This window comes from Lepidochelys kempii, chromosome 4, assembly GCF_965140265.1.
Source record: "Lepidochelys kempii isolate rLepKem1 chromosome 4, rLepKem1.hap2, whole genome shotgun sequence".
NCBI classification, from domain to species: Eukaryota; Metazoa; Chordata; order Testudines; family Cheloniidae; genus Lepidochelys; species Lepidochelys kempii.
Window position 1 is genome coordinate 115,965,492 of NC_133259.1, and position 24,054 is coordinate 115,989,545.

Below are 24,054 nucleotides of genomic sequence, written 5' to 3' on the forward strand. Positions count from 1 at the left end.
GCCACCTTCCCTAGTCTACGGGGAACCAAGCCTGAATTAGCCTTGAGCTTACATATTTCCCCTCTAGCACTCTCCCACTGCTCCCTGGCTCTCCTGTATCACACCAGGGAAACGCACAAAGCTAAAAAAAGAAAATCTCTTTTTAACCTTTCTTTTCGCATTTAGTGTAACAGTTAACCTTGACTTTAGATATAGACATGAATAGTAAACGTAATTCAGAATTACAATCATATTGATTTAAGATATACACTATTTTTATTGATCACTACAGCAGAAACAATTAATTGAAAGAACAAAGTATTAAGTGAATTGCAACTCCACACTGATTTCCCCATGCTGCTTTGCACTTTCAAGCTATTTCATATAAATAATCCATGCAGATACCTTGAATGCTGTACCTTCACTGTATTTTCTTTAGTTTCTTTGGTCATCCAAAATTAATTTCTTCAAGAAGGACAATGGAGCTAAACCTTGCCTTCCATTCACCTTCAAAGAAATAGACAAACAGTCAAGCAAGCTTAGGTTTTCTCCAAAGTAAAATATATACATAAGGGCTCCAAAATGCATACTTCTGTTATATGTAATACAATGTCACAGCAAGTAATGGAAACATTTAATCAGGCTTAATGACTCAGTCAAAATATGAAATCAGACAAGGAATATAATCAACCACAGAAGAAGCAGAATTTTATTAAAGAGCAATGTTGTTATTGCATGTGCACTTCGCTGACACTAAGGACTAGTTTATACCTTTGGGCCCAGCTCTGAGCAAGAGGCAGTGCATACCATTACCCACCCCAGGAATGGTTCCAGGACACACTCTGCCATTTCTTGTTCCACAGATGGGTAAGTAAGCTATAGCAGTCCTTGAAGAAGGCACAGCTCTGTTTCTGCTCACATGGCCAGCTACTCAGGCCAGCAAGTAGGAGGAGGCAGAGCCATGGATCTGTCCACTTCCTACTTCTCACTGTGCAATCTCCCCCTTTCCCCCGCTTGCTCGCAGTGGGGAGTACTTGGAGAGCCATGTCTGTGTTTCATGGCAGACCAGAGACATTATTCCCCAACACGTCTCAGCTTGGCTAGGTAGGACAAGGACATAATTGTGCTCTATTTGATTGTCTCACAACACCTCTATGAGGTTATTATGGTAAATATTATCTCTGTTTTACAGATATGGAAACTGAAACACAGAGTTGAAGTGAAATACCACACAATACAGGATAAAGGGTATGCTGAGAGATTAATTAATGCCTCTGCTCCACTCCTTGTTGCTTCAGTTTAGCATAACGTGTTGTAATAGTGCACTGGGAAGAAAACCATTTGGACTCAGCAACACAGTTAGTTTGTACATCAAGGTTAATGGCTTTGGCCAGCCACGTAGCTGTCCCCACATCTCACTTACGTATGAGCTGAAATGCGTATAAGGCGGGTTTGGAGGGGAACCGCTAGAACTCACAGAGCTGATTGGTCCAGAGAAGAGGCTAACAGGCAGATAGCAACGTACACGGGGAAGCTGGTGAGAGGCAATCATTAGGCACAAAGGATGAACTCCCTAATCTCTCTCATAAAGCTGGAGTGTATAACTCTGATGTGCGTGCAATGTAGACATATCTGACATCCCTAGATGCTTGAAAATGTTTGTGGTTAACCTATTGGGTTTCAAGGAATGACTGTCCCAGTTAATCTCTGGCAACTGTAATGGCAGGATCCAGTGAGGTACAGGGACACTAGCTGGGACAATTTAACTCACTCCAGTCCCTAGTATAAGGCTGAGAGTGACCAAAGCCAGAACCAGCAGTAAGGATTGAGACAAGGTGTTGGACTTCAACTTCCAGCATAGACTGAAGCATCCATCATCAGTGCCATAATTCTGAGTATGAAGAAGAGGAAAGAGGATGTGATTTTGGTATGAAGCCAAAACCTGATGGCTGGCTGTGTGAAGAAAGGTTATGGATGGTCTCTGTCTCATGAGTGAATGACCTTTATTGCAATCTACTATGTATGGTGTATTGCACTGGACACATTTGCTGCTGGTAACAACAGCAGTGATGTTAAATGTTAACTATTCACAGTTCATAAAGTTCGGTTAATTTAATTAATAAAGTTGAGGTTACACATAATCATCTGCATGGTAGCTTACCACTTCATGTCTTGTCTCTACTCCTACACAGATGCATAAAGGGGCAAAAATCTTTCACATTCCCATTTGCTGATTTTGAGTACTACCTTATCTTTCCCCTCTTGTGGATAAGAAAAAAAGTGGTATTAATCATCAAATAATTTCCTTCTTTGACCTAAACTTATTCTTCATTTAAGATGAAATGTGACCGCACGCTGACATGAAAATCAAGGTCAGAGAACTGCATGCAGTCAATCAGCCAATGCTTTCATGCATAGAACAATATTTGAAAAGGAAAAACTGAAAAAGCCTCTCTCTCTCTTAACCTGTATAAGTAGCAATATATGTTACATGTGCTCGATCCTGTTTCCTTCTGTTTGGAAGATACCAGAAGCATAAATTGTATCAGAGTAATGTAATCAGGAAGCTTAACATTAAGTTTCAGCATGCATCTCCTAAGAAAACCATTACAATGTTTATATGGGGAAAATCCAACTTAAATAAAAATATAGAAAATGAAAAATGAAAATATAAATAATTAATGCAAGTGCTTTTTAAAGTTAACAGATGGCTCTTTTTAGAGACTGAAGGCCTCAGGTTAGAGATTGTGAGATTTCTTCCATACTCCTCATCAAAATATATCGCATCTCCCTTGATAGCCACTATTTCTGCAGACCATTCAAATCTTCTTTACCCCTAACAGAGTCACATTATTGTAAGCAAACAATACTGAAATATGAATCAGGGCTTGATGGGGAGAACATACTGAAAAAATAAACTTCCCATTTCATGTATGAGAACATTTTAAACATTTTTTTAAACAATTATGATTTTCTTCTCTATTTCCTCAAGTCTAATTGCAGCATTGACATACAGCAACTAGTTAAAGTGATAGGATTCCTGGCAGATGTAGAATGACGTGACAAATTGTAGTCTGGCTTATTTCTCACTTTCCTGTACATGCATTTATGATCATCAAGCTAACCAAGCACTCCAAAGTTTTAATCCCAAGACAGCTTTTAAAATTGTGGTACCAGACAGGAGAGCAAAAGGTCAGATCACTAAGCCATTTTAGCCCCAAAACTGGAAGGAAACAGCCATAACCCATTAACCCTGAACTCTGCACCCCATACCGTCTCTTGATTTAAAAAGTTGCTGAGGATTCTGGATTTCCAGTTTATGCCCAATTATCCTTGCAAATCCTTTGTCTCTTCTCAAGTTCAATGCTATGGAATTTATTAAGAATGACACCAGACAGCTTCCAGTATGCTGTCAATGCACTGAAATGCTTACATGTGTTTTGGAGAAGTTACGCATTCTTTATTTGATTCAAAGTACGTGAACCATTGTCTTTTGTGGGGAGAAATGTGTGTGCCTTTAAATGAGGGACATCCCCACCTACCACCGTTAATGTGCAAATGATTTAAGCATATAGCTGCTATTTCAATTATCTAAATAGTATGAACTCTTGCATTTATGTATATCCCAATGTATGAGTGGGTGTCTCTCTCTTTTACTCTCTGTGACAGATTTTGATAGGTATTCAGCGCTTCTGAGTGTTTGCTCTACACATCTACATATGAAACAATTTTTACATAAAGGTAATGTATACAACAACTCCCACTCTGATCTATATCTACTATCTAAGAGATAGAATAAATAAGCTAGATCCTGTGAATACTTATTCATGTAACTAGACTTGATGCAAACAGTTTAATTCCAGCCTGAGTAAGGGGTTTTCAAGATCATGTCTTTTATCAACAGAGTTTATGGTCCAATCCTTCTCATATTGAAGTTAATGGGAAAATGTCTATTAACTTCAATAGGTGTCGGACTAGTTACTTTATTCATTCATTTAAAAAAGTTCATCTCCCCATGCAGTATCTGGAATGTTCCCTGGAGCTGTTTGGAAACAAAGGGAAGTGGGGAGTTCACAATTCCACTTTTTGCCAACTTCCTGATGAAACTTAGTTTCAGTGGAATTTTTTTGACCGGCTCTGAAGCTTACAGTCTTATTAAAAAATAACAAAAACTTGGATGAACAAACAAACAAACAGCCATTTCTTAAAACCAGCTAAAAAAAAAAAGACCAAAATATGGGGAAAGTACTTTCTCTCAAGAGTCTTTTATATTCAATGGGATCATGAAATCATTCCTATCAAGGCTTCAGCAAAAGTGTGTGCTTTTTTGTTAGCTGTTCAGCAGCTGTGAGGAACAATCTACGACATAGTACAAAAGTCCTTTTAGAATGTGAAAGAGAGCAGCGGTGAGGGGAACTTAGCATCCAACAGCCTCAGGCCATGTGCTCTCTACCCATTTCCCATTCTCAAGGCAGAGTTAATTTCACAGCCAAACTTTTTAGCAGGATCCTGAGCACAAACAAAACATCCTTTGTACTTGGAGGGAAGGAAAGCAATACAAGCTGAATTTCTGATGCAGGGTCCTTTTCCCCCCTCCTAAATGTAAAATGCAGCCAATACAGTACTAGACACTCTCAGAGAGCTGGTTGACAGTCTCAACAAAGCAGGTAGCAAAAATGATCTGGCTTTTCAGGGTGACACACAAAGAAGAGAGCTGGGATCCTTTTAAAGAAATGAAATGGTTTCTTTGTAAAACAGAAGATGTCAAGAAGGTTCACAAGAGAGAACAATTTTAACTCTGTTTCATTTAGCTGGCTTACACTTGAGAGTTATTTCATTGTGGAGCTGCTTCACTCTGAAATTCCAAAGTACAATTCAGATGTGTCTACATTAAACTATTTTCCCATCAATGTTACAATTGGTACAGCTCCCTCAATGGAGTAACAATAATTTAAGTGCTAGAAAGAAAAGGGTGCCTGCATTTTAATCACTGGTTTGTCTAACCTTGCTCAGAGCAAGGTTTTCTATAGGAGGAAACTATCTGGCCCTCTATTGGTATTGCATTTAACTTTCTGTAATTTGGTATCTTATCAGTACTCAGTGTAGCCTTTTGTGCAATAATTTAGTGGACTTACCTTTGCCTCACAAAAAACATCCTTTCTTGGTTAAATATACCCAAACAATATCTCCTTTCCAGAAGTCAGGTTCACACCTGTGGTGAATTTTAGGATCATCTTCCAAGAACATGTAATCGTAGACTGCAACAAACTAAAATAATGTATCATAACACCAGGACTCTTCAATGAATGGCACCTTTGTAATTAGTACCCTGTCCCACATGAACAGCCACACAAAGTCTTAGCTTTCAGAGCTCTCTCTGATGCAGGGGAAGCCAAGGGCCTAATCCAATGATCTACCCACCCTTAACATTAATCAGGGAGTGTGTGCCTATATATATATATATATATATATATTATTCCTCCCTTTCTTACGTGGCTTGCAGGGTTACTATAGCAACCTGTATGTGACCTGCATAATCAAGATAGCTGGGAAGAGCTGTTAGTTAATGTATTTATGGGCATGAATGGGAAACTTTAAAGATTAATGGCCCAACGGATTCAGATATATTATAAATACAGCTCTAAAACACATTAGGCCAAATCCACGCTTGGTGTAACCCCACTGAAGTCAGTGCAGCTACACATCATGGATGAATTAGTCCCACTGCAAGAATATCCTATCATTAAAGTTTTGACTTAAAATATGTAAAAGGCAAACTACGCTTTGTTCTTGGAGTAATGTGCAGCAGGCAGATGCTTAAGGGTGTATGGAAAGTTGGACCGAAAAGGGCACAAATAACTCAACTATGTCATCCATCATCAGTGGCTTTATTTTGCTAGTTGCTAGTTTTGTAAATTAATAGCTAGTGTACTGTGTGTGTTTGTCCATTTTAGTCTTCTCAGAGTCTCATTTCATCCATTACAGAAGGTAGGCTATACAGAAAGGGCAGCCTAGTCAATGCAACAGCCAGCCCATGATAAATTTGTCTGCCCTAGTCTGCAGTCAATCATAGCTGGTGTAACATACCCACTTGATTTCACCAGCCACACATCAGCAAAGAATGGCTGACTGTCCAAGTGCACCGCTGCTCTTTCCTCATACTAAAAAGACGTTTGCATCATATACTAAAAAGATTGTATGTGGTAGATTGTTCCACACAGCTGCGGAACAGCTAACACACACACACACACACACACACACACTTTGGTGAAGCCAGCAAAAGAATTTGCGAAGTATAAACATTGGTGGAAATGGTGCTGGAGCAAGCTAGTGCATAGCTTCGAGCAGTGTTGCAGACAGATTACAATACACTGGTCAACCACAAAGCCAAGGAGTCAGGGTTGAACATATGGCAAATATTGGACCATAGAAACAGAATGAAGACTGGAAAGCAAAAGAAGAGGATGCTGGCTTGGTCATCACCTGGACAAACAAAGGCCATTTTCACCGATCATAAACTGAGGTTGGGGCAAAAAGTATGTGAGCAGAACAAATACAAACATAACTACATGATGTAAGATTATACCAGGCTGAAGCACTTGCAGCAATGATGCATGAGTTGAAAAGATATTAGTGGGAAATCAATCGGTCTATGCAAAACAAGGAGGGACGGTAAAGGAGAATTCTCCCATGACGAACATAGGATATTGACATTGGGAAGAGAAGATGGTGGACAACAGGACAGAGTTGCATTGGTTCTGAAAGCTGAAGGCAAGCCAGGCTCTTATGATATTTAACCCAATATCTCCTTGTATGTTGAGGATGAGAGATGACGCAGGAGCCTTTTTAAAAGGCTTCCTAGACATCAACTGGGTGGCCTCTTTTGACAACATCTGCGGGTCCCCCTTCATGCCCACAGCACATGGAGCAGTGCAGTAAGCCTTGTTTCAGGAGTCTGCACTGGAGCACTAGTGAGGATTAGTAAAGTTTGGGGATTACTGGATAATAGTACAGATTACACACAGTCCCACACTGCTCTGTGAGGAGAATTATTTCACACACATTGGCTCTGGCACCCAGTAATCCATAGACCTCACTGTGTATCCTCCCCTTATGCCCTTTAGCATGGATTAGTGATGCCTAGATGCTATAATGATAGGAGAATGAAAAAGCAGGCAGTCACAATATTCTAAGATGACTACAGTTCTAAACCAAACAATTGGAACAAAGGGCTTGAAGGAATATTAGGTGACACAGAGGGTAAGAGCATTAGCATTAGAGATGAGATTAATAAGTAAACATGAATTTGTTGTCTCACTTTATCCACATTACCAAACCAGCAGCCAGGTCAGTATGATAGTCCTTTCTTACTCACACGCTGGGCTAGTGGGGATGCTGCAGGTCAGAACTGAGGTGCATTGTCAGAACTATGCTGTCAGGGATCATGGGTCTTGAATGTGGGTCCTCAGACTGCAGCCACCATCCGTCAGCATACTTGTACCAGCAGGAGTGTGGGCTAGTGGACCCTAGCTCACCAGAGGGACTGCCTATGAAGCTCCTGATTGGAAGAGATATCCATCTTCTCTGGTTGGCTCATTTTAAGCCAGAAAGAAGGCACAGGAAGTTGTCTCAGAAACTAGGGGAATCCCTGACTGGCTGCTATATTGGACCTGTCCCATCCTGTTCCAAATATCTACTTATAATCCCCCACCCATGGCAACAGACATTGACTCCAATCTTTGGCTTGACTTCTGACTCCATCTCTGACCCCTGACCCCTTGACTCTTGACTCTGGTTCTGCTACATTTGCCTCTTGGACCAGATTCTGTGCTCCACTTAGGACTAAATCAAGAATTGCCTCTTCTCTTGTGGGTTCCAGGACTAGCTGCTCTAAGAAACAGTTATATATGGTGTCAAGAAACTTTATCTCTGCATCCTGTCCTGAGGTGACATGTACCCAGTCAATATGGGGATAGCTGAAATGCCCCATTATTATTGACTTGTCTATTTTTGTAGCCTCTTTAATCTCTGGAGCACTTCACAGTCACCATCACTATGCTGGTCAGGTGGTTGGTAATGTATCCCTACTGCTATATTCTGATTATTCAAGCATGGAATTTCTATCCATACAGATTCTATGGTACAGTTTGGATCATTTAAGATTAGTACTATATATAGTTGTTCTCTCTATATATTGTACACCTTTGAAAGCTTTGAGCTTCACCATCTTTGAAAGCTTCAAATACTAAACCAAAAATGGTAAGCAGCTAAAATATTGTGAGTGACTTTAATGCTAATGGGTATAAAGGACTGATAGCACAGGCGAGAGGCAAGCAGAGTGCAAAATTTCTGCCTATGTTATGGATTGGGACATAGGTAGTCAGACCTAGTGTTCATAGTTTGGTTGAAACTATAGTAAAGAACAGAATTATGAGACACATAGATGGACACAGTTTGTTGGGGAAGAGTCAACATGGCTTTTGTAAATGGAAATCGTGCCTCTCCAATCTTTCAGAATTCTTTAAGGGGGTCAAACACACACGTGGACAAGGGGGATCCAGTGGATACAGTGTACTTGGACTTTCAGAAGGCCTTTGACAAGGTCCCTCATCAAAGGCTCTTCAACAAAGTAGGCAGTCATGGGATAAGAGGGAAGGTCCTCCTACACCTGGCCTGGCACGGGCTGGGGTCCTGCTGATCTGCCCAGCCCAGCGCAGTCAGGGCCAGTGTCACACTGGCATGACACAGCTGGGACCAGGGTCCCTCTGGCCCGTGGGGCTAGGGTCCCGCCAGTCCACCCGACCCACCGCATCAGGGGTTGGTGTCCCATACTATTAGGACCAAGAAAGGGACCTTGTAAAGAATGTTCATGCCTTAATCATGCTGAACTCTGTAAAACTTGCCTTTATGCCTCAATATCATGTCATGCATTCATAAAAAGTCATAATTCATTATATAGTCTTTTAAGCTAACACACCTCTCATGATTATCTTATATTTATGTGAAGCCCTGAAGATAGCCCTTAAGCAAGAGGAAAGCTTATGCAAGCTACCTGCTTTGACAAAGTATGTTGAATTTGAGTTACCCTGCATGCTGTGTACTGCGTTCACACAACAGCACACTCACACTTTGCCTCCATTTTCATTCTGGGATGTATATAATGCAGAATCATTCAGGGAATGGAGGAAAATCTGAACAAGATAAGCTGCTTATTGTCTCAAATCGTGTCATGTGAAGGATTCACAACAAAACCCCGTCCCAACCCCAGATTTCAACATCTAGGAATTAAAGGCAAGACATTCTTGGGGAGGGGCTCTGACTCCTCAGTTTACTGACCTCATGATTTGGGTGAACCTGAGTTTTTGGATGTTTGGGGTATGTGTTTCTGTAGCCTTGAGCTGGAACACCAACAACAAACACGCACTAGCAAAATTTGGATTCAGGTCCAAATCCAGATCCAAACTCTGCAACCTACTAACACCCTAACCACAAGGCCAACCTTAATCTCCTCTCTGCACAAAATGTACTATGGTTTTACTTACATTCTTCCTCAGTGAGATAGAAATCTTGTGCATCTTTTACTTACAGTGTCTCCCAAAATACTTAAACTTTTAGTTCCTTATATTTCTAATCCATGCAACCTTGAACATTAATGGTTTTAATTCCTCTAACTGTGCTTTCCCATAGCTGAATACCTTTGTACAGATCCTTACTAATAAACCCTCTCTAGGATATAGTGAATTCAATCTGCTCACAGTCACTGATCCAAGATACCCCTTAACGCCACACTACAGATCATCTACTCCTTATTGGTCAATACCAGAGCTGAACCAGTCTTACTTTTAAGTCAGTCGGATAATTTTACCCCCCAAAGTTCGGAGGGACAAGAAGCAGATACCCACAATCCCAGTTTTCCTCATCATTAAATTAACTCCAGCACAGACATGCCAAACCCACGAAAAAATGCAGAAATTGGGCTTGTTTTTGGTTTAATTGGCTTGTGAGTTGCTTGTTAGCTAGTTTTGGGATTGTAGCTTATTGCTTCTTTTTTTTATCAGCTCCTGGCAAGCAGGGATATGGGGGGGGGCAAGTAGGGCAAGGGGGGACAAGGCGGGGAGAGAGTAAGGGTTGCACAGCGGGCCCACCACAGTCCCAGACTGCACGCTGCGGGGAATCTAGTCACATAGAGTGTTGGGGTTCTGAGGGATTGGATGGTTTTGGCCTTGTTTTCAAATGGGGTTAGCTTGATTTTTGGCTTATTGTGAAAGTCTGGGTGCTTATTTACTGCATGAAAGTTGGCAACTGTGCTCCAGCAGCACCTCCATCTACAGTTACATTATGAATTTCCTTTTCTAAGACAATGAAACTCTAACGTGTGCATGCAAGGTACATATTAATGAACAGCCATCATACGTTTCACCAAAAAGGCAGCAGAAAAAAAGCTTTTCATTTCTGTAGAACTACTTTGATGTACAGTGTATTACTGATAACTCACAGGTTCTTTGGTATTACAAGTGCCTACTGATTAGAACACAAACATGCATAAGTTGTAAACAGGTGTTTGTCATGAGGATAGTAAAATGTATTCAGTCAAAAATGACCAGAGGATAAGACTTTCCATTGATAACACAGATGCAGTTTCTGCTACCTAATGGGAGCTGGCACCAGGCTTTTGGTCTTCGGGGTAAACACTAAAGGCAAATGATGAAGCTTCCTTTTTTGTTAAAGGACAACTAAATCGAACATTCATCTTCTCAGATACCAAACCAGAAGAACCAACAGTCTGAACGCTGATTTGAAACGGCACAGAAAGATCCAGATTTTCTAAAATAGTCTGAAATGAGAGGAGATCTCCATTTTAAAATGAGTTGAAGTCACACATTAGAGCAATACTACTATTCACATAGAACTTTATGTAACACATATTAGGCCAATTTTCCACTGGTACAAATGGGCACAAGCTCCTTTGATTTCAATGGAGTTTTGCCTTTTTACATTGCAAAGAATTTGGCCCAGTGTGTGTGCACATGTGCCTGTGTAAAATAAGGAGTACATCAATGGGGACAGGGTGAAATGGTATAAAGGTTTTATCAGCATAAGTTTGGGATGTTCACATTACTCATGAGTGTGAAAACCACTCATGAGTAATGCAGGTCATCCCAAGAAAGCCTTTGCACCATCCCCACCCCCCTGTTCACATATTCTGTATATGTCACATCTTACATAAGAAAACATTTTACACGATTTAGAAAGATTTTAAACTATCTTCTTCTCATCTTCCCCTTTTGTGGGGAGGGCAAAGCACCTATTGGCTACCTGGGTGCATATGTGGGCCCCTTGAACCCAGCTGTAAAGGGCTCAGAGGGAGTCATAAAACCCTTTAAAAGAGCACTAAAAAAGCTTTTCCATTCATAAAAATGTCACTGTTGTCAAGTCTGTGATCTCAGTCCCTTCCAGGGCTAGAAAAAGTACAGGGTCACACAGGGAAGCTGGGAATCTCCCCTTTTCCAGAGGTAGAGAGAAACAAAATTCTGGACTTCAAGCTTGATATTTTTATGTCTAGAATATCCATTGCTGGTCCAGGCCCATCTTGCCCATCCTAGGCCTCGGGTAGGGATAATTTGCATGTGTGGGGCAGGAGAATGCCACATGTTGGGGAAGGGGCAGGAGAAAAATATTTCTCTAGTAGGTTTTTTTTTTTAATTTAATTTTGTTTTGTTTTTAATGGCAGCTGTTTGAAGTTGCTCAGTGATCTGGAATGTTGAAATAAGTCTTCAGAGTAGAGTGCAGGCAAGGCAGTCAAAGGTGCACAATAAATTAATTTCTCCTATGTCTCTGCAAGTTAGCACATCTTTCCTCTACCTAATGCATATTACCTACACATATGTGGTATATACACAAACAGGAAGACCGAGAAAAACTAATCCACATAATCAGTTCTGTTAAAAGAATTTCCAATTGATTGACTACACTTGGAGTTCATTACAAAACATGTTTAAAAGACCAAATAACCAAATGTTCCAATTTATTGTCTAAAGACAAAGCAGTACAATACAGAAAGGAAAGCATTAATACCATGCTAATCCTTCTGAGAATGCTTTTTTTCTCACAGCATGTAGTTCATCTTACATAGAAGGTGTGCTTCAAAATATGTCCCTCAAACCACTTATATTTATAGCACAGTTGCTTATAAGTTTGAAAGCAATTTATACATCACTTAAGGTCCAACCCATGAGTTTGTACCAGTTCCTTAACTTGTTCTGTTCCTTTCCTTATCTCTGTTTTGGATATTACACTTGAAACCAGTTGCCCCTGAAGGTACATATACTAGGACACAGAACAGATGTATCTTGCCTTTGACAGACTTTATATTTGCTAATGCCAAAAGCTACACTGAGCTTTGCAAAGTATATATATCTCTTGATGCATGTGAACAAAGTGAACAGAGTTGTGGGAAAGATATATCATTCAGTTAACATAACCGACTACATGCTGGGCATAATACAATATTAATATCGTATGCCCTACAGCTAGCATATATCTATTGGCTAACGGTCACTTAAGAAAAAGCATACTATTTAATTTTTAAACGCAATGTGTTCACCACAACACACAAGGATACTAAATACACAGTAAGCACACATTTATTTATAAATTTCATACTGAGTCAAAGACAACTAAGATGTCTGGAAAGAGAGAGACGTGTATGAAAAGCATGGCTGAATGTTCCATGATATTACATGAAACAAATTACTTGACTCACATGTTCAGTTAATCTCTGTTGCCTAACATGATAGCGCTGGTCTCTGTATACTTTCAGTAATAACTGGAAATGATACTACGAAATTGCTGCCAACAGTTGACTCGGAATGAGATTTGGCATTAAAGCCCAACTATTGATGCTGAAAAGACTAGCCAGGAATCATGCTGGGTGGAAGGAAGCCGACTCGTTCTCACCTGGGATTATGAAAAGCCACAACGCATCTGATGGCAGATTTTCAAGAGGTGATAGGAGAGAAGCACACAAACCCCAGGTGGAATTAATGTGTGCTTGATGATGCGCATCATCTATGATGCCCTAGGAACTGACCTTATGATGTCTCGCAACTCATAAGCAACCCAGTAGACTGGGTAGAACAAGCAACCATAACCTCAAAAGAATTTCAGGCAAATGATTTAGGAGATATATATGTAATACCAGGTACAATGATCTTGTTTCAGGTTCCTGCTCTTCACTCTAACACAAAATCCAGTGATTATTTCTATTAGTTATATTGCTGCAAAAGGATGATGCTAAGCAGCACTACCTTCAAAAATTACCCTGTAATCAAGGAAATAATATCCCCTCCCCCATCACTGCATGGCCTATGAAATTATTCAGCTCAATGGTTTCTCCAAATTAAATACTGATAACAAATAATATCTTTCTACAAAAAACTCTGCTTACCTTCGTGCATGCTGAACTCATAACAGATTTACGAAATTCCCCATCTGTATATATCTGTAGTGTAATATAAAGTTCAGTTAAAGGTTAAGGAGAAAATAAATAGCTTGTTTAAATTACCTAATTTAGGTTGTGGAGGCTATTTGGAAATTTACCTACTGTAGCTATGAATTTTTAGGTGCTTATTCAATAGTGATTTACATTTTACGACATTTCATTTAAGGTGATTTGATTAAGTGGGATTAAGAGGCACATACCCTTGTTCTGGTTTTCTGCCAATGATTTCACAGGAGCTCTATGACGCTGGCAATGTGGAGAGTGTTCTCGTGGGTAACTGCCATTGACACTAGTTTGTGAAAGAGTAACTTGTGTGTCAAAAAACTCCAGGCTTTAAACATATTGGGCCAGATCCTAAAGCACTTGCACCATTTTTACTCCGAGTCAGATTTTAATGAAGTTAGGCACTTAACCTTCTTAGGCAATTTTGAAAATACTAGGCACCTGCCTGCATCTTTAGTCACCTAAATACCTTTGCGAATCTGATCCTCAGTTCCTATTCAAGCAAACACCAACTGAAACCAGTGGCTAAGGGCTTGTTTATAATGCCCTGTAGTTCAGATTAGGAGGCTGTGAATTGCGGTGCACAAACTGCCCAATGTGGTTTCTGCTGGTGCGAATTCAAAAGTTCCTAGTTCGCGTTAACAGAGTCCTGTTTGAAAGAGTACTACATTAAGGAGAACTAGGTACATTTTAGTTCACTCCAGCAGTGTACACAAACATCAGTTAGAGCACAGAGAATTTGCTGCACTCTGCAATTCACACCTCCATAGGCTGCACTGCAGCGCAGGGTAGACGTAGCCTAAGTAAGGACCACAAACCAGGTTCTGCCACACTTATGCATCACAAGCAGTAATTGCTTTCAATGGGACTATCCAAAGAGTAAGGGACTATTTAGCAGAAGATGGCACTGAGCAAGGGTTTCAGGGTTTGGAGCATTGTTTTGCACTTGCCAGAGTTCCCACAGGAGTACCACAGTGCAAAGACCTTACACAAAAAATCTTGTTGCTTTTTTTTTCAAAATTTCCAAAGTCTAATACATACACAGTAGTAAAGTGGGAAATGTAAATAGCATTCCAAAACTACTGCCCTAAAGTTATGACACATGTAAGGTATAATTTAAGGCAGTTTCAAGTAAAGCACACACACATATAAAAATATATACCTGTGTCTGCCATAAGCCTGCAAACTATATACTTTGAAGACTGCACCTGCTCCTAGTGAAATCAAGAGGAGTTTTACCATTGTCTTTAATAAGACATGTTCAAGTCCTTGGTTAGGAGATTGCAATCACATGCCTTTAAAAATTCATCAGCCAGCTCAGCCTATATATACACATGAATTCAGGTGCAGGCATGAATAAAAGAAATGTGTGATAACTTATTGCTCTCACAGAAACTACAATAAGGGAGATGGGAAGGCAGGGACAGCATCTCTTTAAAAATTGATTAGCATATAACTGATGTAGGAGAATTATTAATATTATACCATCTTGACTACAGCAAATGGGAACAAAATATACCATACATCCACAGGTCTTAAATGCATTAGTCATTGGTACAACTGGGATGTTATATATTATACAATCACAAATTGACAATGAAATAGGGTTTCCAAAAGTCACTTCAAAGGGGAACTGTTCATAGCTTTTTAAAGAAAAAGGGTACACATTTATACCAATTAGAATAATTGGATAATAGTTAATTGAGTTTATTCTTGCCAGGTTACAGTTGAATGTCTTTTTTTTTCAAATGATGGCAAATATAATGAAATATTCTTATAATATAATGAAATTATATTCACCCCTTATTCTGGACATGTAACTCACATTAATTTTACATGCTGTTATTGAGGTAGCATGTTATATTGCAGATCATCATATGTTATTGACAACCTTGTATATCCTGGCAACCATGGCAAATGAAATATTTTTCTTATTGCATTAGCATATTTTATATTTCTGATTAGAGCCATTTTCTCCCTAGAATTATGAAGGGGAAAACTACTTGCTATCTTTCTTCTCCTGAAATGAGCTGGAGAGAGAGGCAAAATGTATCATACAAGTGGCAATTCAGCATCCAGGGAAAACCAAAGAACTGGAGCGTGGAGACTGAAGTACCCTGTTCCCCTGAGAAGTATCTGCCGTCCAGGTCTGGAGAAGCCTGCACTGTACTGCTGACCTGCTCTGCAGAGATATAAAGGATTTCTATCTTCAGGGCTATCAATCTGGCACCTTGTACAAGAATTAAATTCACTTAACAATAAAGTAAAATCAATTTCCCTCATTATTATGGGCCAAATTATGATGCTTTTACTCATGTTGAGTAGTCCTTCACTTCTCAAATAGCCCTATTAAAAGGATGATCCAGTGGTTAGGGCACTAACTTAGGAGACCCAGGTTCAATTCCCTCATCTGCTACAGATTTACTATGTGATTAAGACAAGTCACTAAGTATACTTCTCTGTACCTCAGTTACCCATTTCTAAAGTGGGGATAATAGCACTGCCCCACCTCACAGGGGTGTTACGGGGGTAAATACATTAAAGATTGTGAGGCAGTAATGGGAGCTATAAAAATACCTACAATAGACCTGAAATATTCAGCAAACCCAATGTAAGTGTAGCAGAATCAGGCTCCATTAATGTATCTGCGAAGTGCAGACAATGAGCTTTTCACAAGCATTGCAGAAGATACAAAATGAAGAATTTGAAACCTAAACTTCTGCAATTAATAATGACCCCTTGCTATTTCTAGGTTCATTAAATGGGAATTTTAAGTTTAGTTAGACCCTTGAAAAAGAAATACTCTTAAATGTCATTTTAAAATGTTATGATATTTAAGCAATATCAAGACTAATACAGAAGCGCATATTATTTCTACTTGGTTTTTTTCTAAATTAAATTCAGTAGCTTTTGTGTCAATAGTCTTTGAACACAAGTATAAGATCTGCCTTTGTAATAAAACATGACTTTATGGATTTTACTGAGTATTTAAAATCAATGTGCTGTACTAGGTAGCATCCAAATATTAACACTTTGAGTATTTGAAATAAAAAAATTATGCATGTGACAAAAACTACTCACGAATATTAAATAAATGTTTCCTCTTTATCATGGCATAAAGAATTTGATGTAGTGTTTTACTTTGTATTTAAACTTACCCTGTATCCTGTAATGAAAGTTCCATTACTACATCCTAATTCATCTACTACCGGTCTCTCCCAGCCAATCATCATGCTGCTTTTTCCCACTGCTTTAATAATATAGACCGAACCAACTGGAGCAGGAGATCCTAGAGAGAGAGAAAACATAAAAGTAATGCAGCAAGAAGTTTCTGTCCAACAGCTTTTTAAACCACTGACATAGCATGGTCCTAACAGCGGTAAACTACCTTTTTCTCTCCAGCAACAACCAGGGACAGGGTTTTACGTGCACACCTTCAATAGTACAAATTATAGAGGTATATGGAAACTGACATTTTATGTCTGTCCCTCCTTTTATTCCAAAAATAACATATTCTTAACAACAAAGTTCAAATGGGCTTGCAGACCTGACAAAATAAAAGGGAGGTGAACCAGTTGCTCTCAATGGGGCATTATAAATAAAATGGAACTGACTGAGTCTAAAATGTTGTTATGAACACATGTTGTAATGCAGTGTTGGTCCCAGGATATTAGACAGACAAGGTGGGCGAGGTAATCTTTTATTGGACCAACTTCTGTTGGTGAGAGAAACAAGCTTTCGAGCTGGCACAGAGCTCTTCTTCAAGTCTGGGAAACATACTCAATGTTACAGCTAACTAAAAGATGAAACAGATTGTTTAGCATAAATAGTTAACACATATTTTAAGGGACCATTCAAGGTGCAGTGGCCAGGTAACAGCCCTCTAATCATAGGGAGGAAAGAAAGGTGGGGGGGACGGGGACGCGGAGGCAGCTAGGGGCAACTGCTATGAGCAAATGAAATTTCATGGTCAGATCATGACAGACCCAGCCCTTCTTGGCAACCACTCTAAGTCTGGAATTTCAGTAAGCTCTTGACACCATGCAGAATGGCCAATATGGTTTAAATTGTTATAGGCCCAAATTGTGGCCTCCTCATAGCCTAGACAATGCTACTCTCCCGCACTGTTAAACACTTTTCACAATTCTGTTCCATTCCTGTACCATCAACCTTATTGAAAAACGTGCAGTTGAGTAGAAAGGAGCAGTTGGTACTTTGAGCCCATTCTTACTTTCCTTATGCACACAAAATACCCACTAATATTAAGCAGGAGCTGGTCCTTTGCTGCTTTTCACTTGGTTAGAGAGGGAAGGGGGTTAATCTTTATAGCCCCAATTCAGCAAAGCATTTCAAGCAAATGCTTAACTTTAAGCAAGTGAGTAAATTCATCCCTAGTCAGAAAAGCTCTCAAGTTGCATTGTAAACTTAAGCACATGCTTAAGAGTTTTGACGAACTGGGACCTATGTTTTTATTATCACCATTTGCTTAGTTTTTTTATAATTAGTAGTAGTAGTATCACTATAATTTCCCTTCTTATTTCTCCATCTCAGACAATCAGAAAAGCGTTGTTGTTTATCTTTGTTCCTAATTATAGCCAATAACTGCCTTTCCACATTAAAAGCTACATAGTCTGTCATCATTTGGATCAAACTGTTGAGTCACGCATGCTCCATTTGATTTCTTCAGTGAAGAATGGTTAAAGGAGACTCCTATTTAACAGTCACGCAGTAGAAATATCAAGGAGAAAAGCAAGATGAAATTGTAGAATATACAGCAAACACGATAATGTCTGAGAAAGAGAGCTGACAAATCCTCAGTGCATTAACTGGAAGAAGTGACACTTTTTATCAGAGAAGGCCGATCCTGCACCTATAATAATGAATGACAGAACTCCTCTGTGCTTGCGTAAGAGCAAAAGCAGGACTTAAACACATAGTTGCACTTAACCCACAAAGGCCTAATTTAGGACAGATAACAGAGAAGGGCAGATGAGATCATAGTGAACACTGAAGCTAGAAGCCCATATTTGAACTCTGAGGAACTGAAAGAGAGGGTACTCTGTGCCTGGTTTTACCTTTGACTCTGAAATTCACTTCCCCATTAGTGTGAAACTGAATCTGAGTCAATGACCTTCAGGGCTAGTTTTAAGGCCTATCTAATCACTCAGGCCTAGAACCTTGGCATCTGTTCTGGGCTGCTTTGCCCTGAAACGGCACAGAGCAGCTGGAGAGCTCTCCAAAAGAGGTAACTGAGGAGTCCCATGACACAGAGGAATCCTAAGTGATATAAAGTAGGCATAGCCTGTGGCAAATGGAGGTCAGCTGGCAGAGAGAAGCAGGCCCAATCAGAACCGTAAAGAGTAGTTCTTCAATCCCCCATTTACTGTTGTCTTCCCCCTCACCCTTCATCTATCATTGTCTATGATTTATCTAGCAAACTGTAAGGCCCTTGAGGCCAGGAACTTATCTTTTCACAAGGTTCACACCTCCCAAATACAGAAGAGTTTGGTTGTAAGCTGGAATTAACCCCAGGGCTGTACTTTAGCCTTTTTAAATTTAAGAATGGACAGGGGACAAAAAACTGGCCATTAAACTAGTGCCTGCAATTCTGACTGAAGATGATTTTGGGGCATCATTCTGGGTGCCTAAAAACATGCATTGACCGTAAACAGCAGGCACCAAATTCAGTGTTCTGGTTGAGGCCATTTTGAAAATTTGGTCAAAGATGCCAACAGTTAACACGACCTACCTTTGTTGACTGCTAGACAGAACCAGGAATATATTCTATGTGTACAAGTGGAATGCTGTTTATTTGTGAAAGAAATTTAGTATAAGAAGGGCTTCAGGAAACATAAGAGTATTCTTCTAAAATGTATCTTGCCAGTTACCAGGCAAGACATTTTTTAAATGGCTATTTGCAGTCCCCAGATATCTCTAGTATACACCAGCTGAATACTCAAAGGATGCAACTGCCTGGGTAAGCATAAATCAAGCTCTGAGGAAATGATTCGTAAAACTGCAGCATCAGTCGCCTGAATGCTGTCAACATCAATCTACCCAAAGCATAACCTTGGTACTTCCATAGATGTTGGCCTATTGAGTGAGCTCAGCTCCTTAGGTTGACTGCACTGCCTGAGTATTGATGTCTTTATTACATTTCACCTTTCTCTATTCTCATGGTATAAATTAAATAGAAAGAGTCTGTACATTTGTGTGAATTATGACTCCAGGGCAGTGACACCAGTATTCCCATCCAGGACCAACTATGAGATCATGCTTTTTATTGCATGTTCTGTTTGCACAAACAATTGGAGTTTGTTCACTTTTGGAATAAGTGAAGAATGGTCTGGATCCTCAGGTGCACCCAGTAAGTGCTGAGCACAGCTAAGAGAGAAAAATGCAAAGGAGCTATTCACAATTCCCTGATCCTAGGGCAATTTTGGGTAGGTCTACAGAGCAGTTGATTTAATTAATTGTGGTGTAGATGTTCGGGCTCTGGGTGGAGCTCAGGCTCTAGGAGCCTGTGAGGGGGAAGGGTCCCAGAGTTCAGGCTGCAGCCCGAGCTCAAATGTCTACACCGCAATTAAACAGCCTCTTAGTCCATATCCCACAAGCCCAACTCAGCTGGCACAGGAAAGCTGTGGGTGTCTAACTGCAGTGTAGACATACCCTTTCTGCTGGCCCATACCCAGCATAGTTAAGGACCCATTATATTGACCGGAATTGCTGGAGCACAGTGCACCATATCCATTCCCGCTTCTGTTCTTGGTATGTCCCCACTTAGTGCAGCTTTCTAGTCCTTCTGTGCCGTTTTGGTGGCAGAGGGGGCCAAAACAAGTGCCAAGATCATGGCCCATAATATCTAGAAGGGGGCCCCTATGAAAAGATCATCTTGACCACTTGATTAACTGGTGCATATGAAGCTGAACACAGAAGTAAATTAGTGTAATATAATTTATTGTCTCTCCCTCTAGTTATTATAAATTAGTCCTGCTTTCTACTAAGGGCTCTGTAGAAGTGGAAAAAGGGCTCCGACTTTTGCATTTCTTGTTAGCTCCTGTTGTTTCTCTGCTTAGCTAACCTGTGTCTGTATGAAGGAAAGGGTTTATCAATCCATTTAAGCACTCACCCTCACTCTTGGCTAGTGGCTCGTTCCTTTATGCTGTCACTCTCTTGTCATTATTCCTTGCGAGCCACAAATTGTACAGTCAGGTATAAAAAGTTACTGTACTATGGTAAAATTTAGGTCCAATCAAATGCAACTGTAGGTTAAAATGCATATATAAAAAATAAAATCTTCCTTAACCTAATTTTACAATTCATTGAGCTGATGGCCTTCCTCTGTTGTTGGAAATCCCCAATCCTAAAATAAAGAAGATGGGAGAAAATATCATGATAAATCACTCACACTCCCCTTTCCTTTGGGGGAAAAAGTCCTTCTGGAATTTCTCTTAGCCATTCCCATCAGCAAAATCTCCTAGACTGTATATATAAAGCTAAATTTACAAAGGGCATGGCCAGACTTACTGAGATAGGGAAGGGATTTATTGTTCTGTTCTGAAGTCTGTCTGGAAGGATTTGTCTGCTTTTTAAAACCCTGGAAGTTGGTACATAACAAATAATAATGATTTACACTTATATGGTGCTTTTTTATCCAAGTATCTCAAACCTTTTTGCAAATCCTAAGCGTCAAAGCACTTCTCTAGGACTAAAAGATTGCCTATCGTTTTGCAGTTCTGTACTATGGCATAGAGATGTTAAGTGCCTTACTCAAGATCCTACACCAAGTAAAGGAAAGCCAATAATAGAATGGAAGAGTTTTGATTCTCAGTCCCATGCTACACCACACCCTCCTCCTGAGATTTAGATGTGCTGGGTTTTTCTTCCCCTTTCCAGAGGCATACTGGCTATTCCTTACTTCATACCATTGTTTTCTTGAGTCCTGATAAGTGTAGTTGCCTTCGCTGGCTAACAGGGTATTATCACTTAACCTCACTGAAATCAGCTATTGATTGATCAATGCATGGCAGTTGAATGGAACAAGGTCAGCATATTCCCTCTCTTATCTTGCACCTTTCACAATAGTATCTAGAATGATATGGATGGTGCAGCTATGATGCGGAGTTCAGCTGGAAGAGTGAAAACACAGTATCTCTGCGTATTGTTTACATCATCTGTGCCACAAATATCAAAGGTTTCAGAGTAACAGTTGTGTTAGTCTGTATTTGCAAAAAGAAAAGGAGTATTTGTGGCACCTTAGAGACTAACCAATTTATTTGAGCATATGCATCCGATGAAGTGAGCTGTAGCTCACAAAAGCTTATGCTCAAATAAATTGGTTAGTCTCTAAGGTGCCACAAGTACTTCTTTTCTTTTTACAAATATCAAAATTAAGTATATGTTTAAGTCAACCCCTCTAAGCTCCCCACATGCTGCAACCAAACCCTTGCACTTACAGATCACCATGATATTCTTAAGAGCACCGTACGGTTTAAAGTGTAGATTTCAAAATCAGTTATTGGGTCTGCTTTTAGGATCTGCCCCATGCTTTGCAATGCGGCAGCATATCCAGGAGTTTCTTTCCATCCTTAACATGTGTGAATGCTGAATTGCCAGCAAAAGATGCTACACAGTAAAGATCTAAGGAACTTTTTCTCTCAAATCTTGTTTCAGCTCCATCACTCTTGATTATTGGTAAGGGGCAAGTTATTCACAATGCCTCTGTGAACCAGTTACTCCTGGGGGAATTCTGCACCACTGCACATGTGCAGAATTTATGTCCCCCACAGATTTATTTGCTTCCCCATAGAAAAATGACTGACAGGGAAGCAAAGGGAAGCCATAAGAGTGGCCATGCAACCCTCCCTAGACATATGTTTTGAGGGCCCAGGAGAGCCGGCAGAGAGATAAATTACTGTGGGGCAGGAGGAGGGACTGGGGAAGACCTGGTTGGTGGCTCCTACCCTGCACCGGGCTCAGCGGCTAGTCCCAGCTGGGCTGGGGAGAACAGGACTTCCTCTTCTCTTGCACAGCATCTGGGGTCAGGTCAGACTCACCCCCAGATTTCTCCCCCAGCTTAAGAAAGCTCTGCAAACTCCCCCCCTTGCTTCCTGCACCCATCACTCCTCAGCTGCAGGGGGAGGGATCCCTGTACAGGGAGCTGCTCCTCTATTCATCCAACCTCTGTGCATCCAGATCCCCTGTTACCCAGACTCTCCTGCCAAGCCTCACCCCGCTGCACTCAGAACCCCCAATGAGCCCCACTCACCCTGCATCAGCAAGACAAGCCACCTGCACACAGATCTCCACTCCACTGAGCCCCAACCAGCTGCATCTGGACCCCCTCACTGAGCCCCCACACTCATACCCCCCTGCCAAGCTCTATCCTACCCACACCCAGACCCCCCATCCCTGCTGAGCCCCAACCACCTTCACCTGGATACCCCTGCAGAGTCCCATTACCATTGCACCCAGAAGCCCCCAACAAGCCTCTATGCATCCAGACCTGCCCTGCACCTGGATCCCCCACTGAGCCACCTGCACCCAGATTGCCCCACACAGAACCCTCTCAACCCACACCTGGATCCTCCCTCACTAAGATCCTGCTGTGCTGAGCCTGCCTGCCCACACCTGATGCACCTGGCACAGCGGGGCAGGACCCAGGGGTGTTTCTGGGGCAGGCCCAGTCCTCGCACTTTGTCAGGGTTGGGTGCAGCCTAATCGTTGAGTCCATGTCCCGGGAGGAGCTGCACAGTGATTTCCCACCTCTGTGCAGCCAGTGGCCTGTGCTCTCTAGTGCCACGCAGAACCCTCCACATTTATTTGACAAATAAAATTTGCAGAATTTTAAAATATTGTGCGCAGAATCTATTATTATTTTGGGGGACGGGGCAGAATTTTTTATTTTTTTGGTACAGAATAACCAGCAGATGCAGGGAGGGGAGGCGAGGAATATAGGAACATCACTTCTGCAGTGTCATTACCAACTTCCCCTGCAAAAGCCTCTCTGCAGGACTTAGGTTCAGTTATACGGAAAGCTGGGGGATGGCATCCTAACCCACCGGGATTTCTCACCTACATAATAAATTCTGTCTGGACTGTGGAACCTCTCTGACAGGCGTTCCAGAAGCCACCACTGGGGAAGGAACCCACCGGAGCACAAGCTCAACAGAAAGCATGTTCCCAGTATGTTGTCCGACAGGCAGGATAGGTGGCAGCACAGGCACACAGTGTGGGTGTTCCCAACCTCTGGCAGATCTAGACATATTCAGCTCCTCTCCTTTTTTGGTGTGTGTGGGGTGAACCCAGCCTTCATGCCCATAAAACAAGGTGAATGACACTGCGAGTGCAAACTTGAAGACTTCTTTCCTCATGGAAGGAGCGATATGTCACTGAAACAGTACAGGACGGTGCGTTCTCTAGTCCTTTGTGCTATTGGAGACACTGGTTCTCTCAAAGTAAATGGCGAGGAAGTAGAAGAAATTTAATCACGATGCTACTTCCTTATCTAACCCATTAAGTGCTTAGATTGTAAGGTGATGGGTGCTATAGAAAACTCTTAGACAGGTCAA

At 40.9% G+C, this 24,054-nt stretch overlaps 1 protein-coding gene across 2 annotated transcripts in view; it reads right to left on the reverse strand.

Moving 5' to 3' along the window:
- Positions 1 to 399: 399 nt before the first annotated feature.
- LOC140910766 (RIMS-binding protein 3-like) overlaps positions 400 to 24,054 on the reverse strand; it is a 38,627-nt gene continuing 14,972 nt past the window's right edge. The window contains exons 1-5 of one of the 2 annotated variants that reach the window (XM_073342553.1): positions 20,613 to 20,778; positions 16,642 to 16,772; positions 13,427 to 13,480; positions 10,628 to 10,813; positions 400 to 486 (exon numbers count right to left, since the gene is read on the reverse strand). In XM_073342553.1, the coding sequence (XP_073198654.1) occupies positions 10,628 to 10,813; positions 13,427 to 13,480; positions 16,642 to 16,716 (315 nt within the window). In that variant the 5' untranslated portion in view covers positions 16,717 to 16,772; positions 20,613 to 20,778 and the 3' untranslated portion in view covers positions 400 to 486. Of the gene's footprint in view, positions 487 to 10,627; positions 10,814 to 13,426; positions 13,481 to 16,641; positions 16,773 to 20,612; positions 20,779 to 24,054 lie in introns of those variants that run through there. The other variant, XM_073342552.1, reaches the window with a different exon arrangement.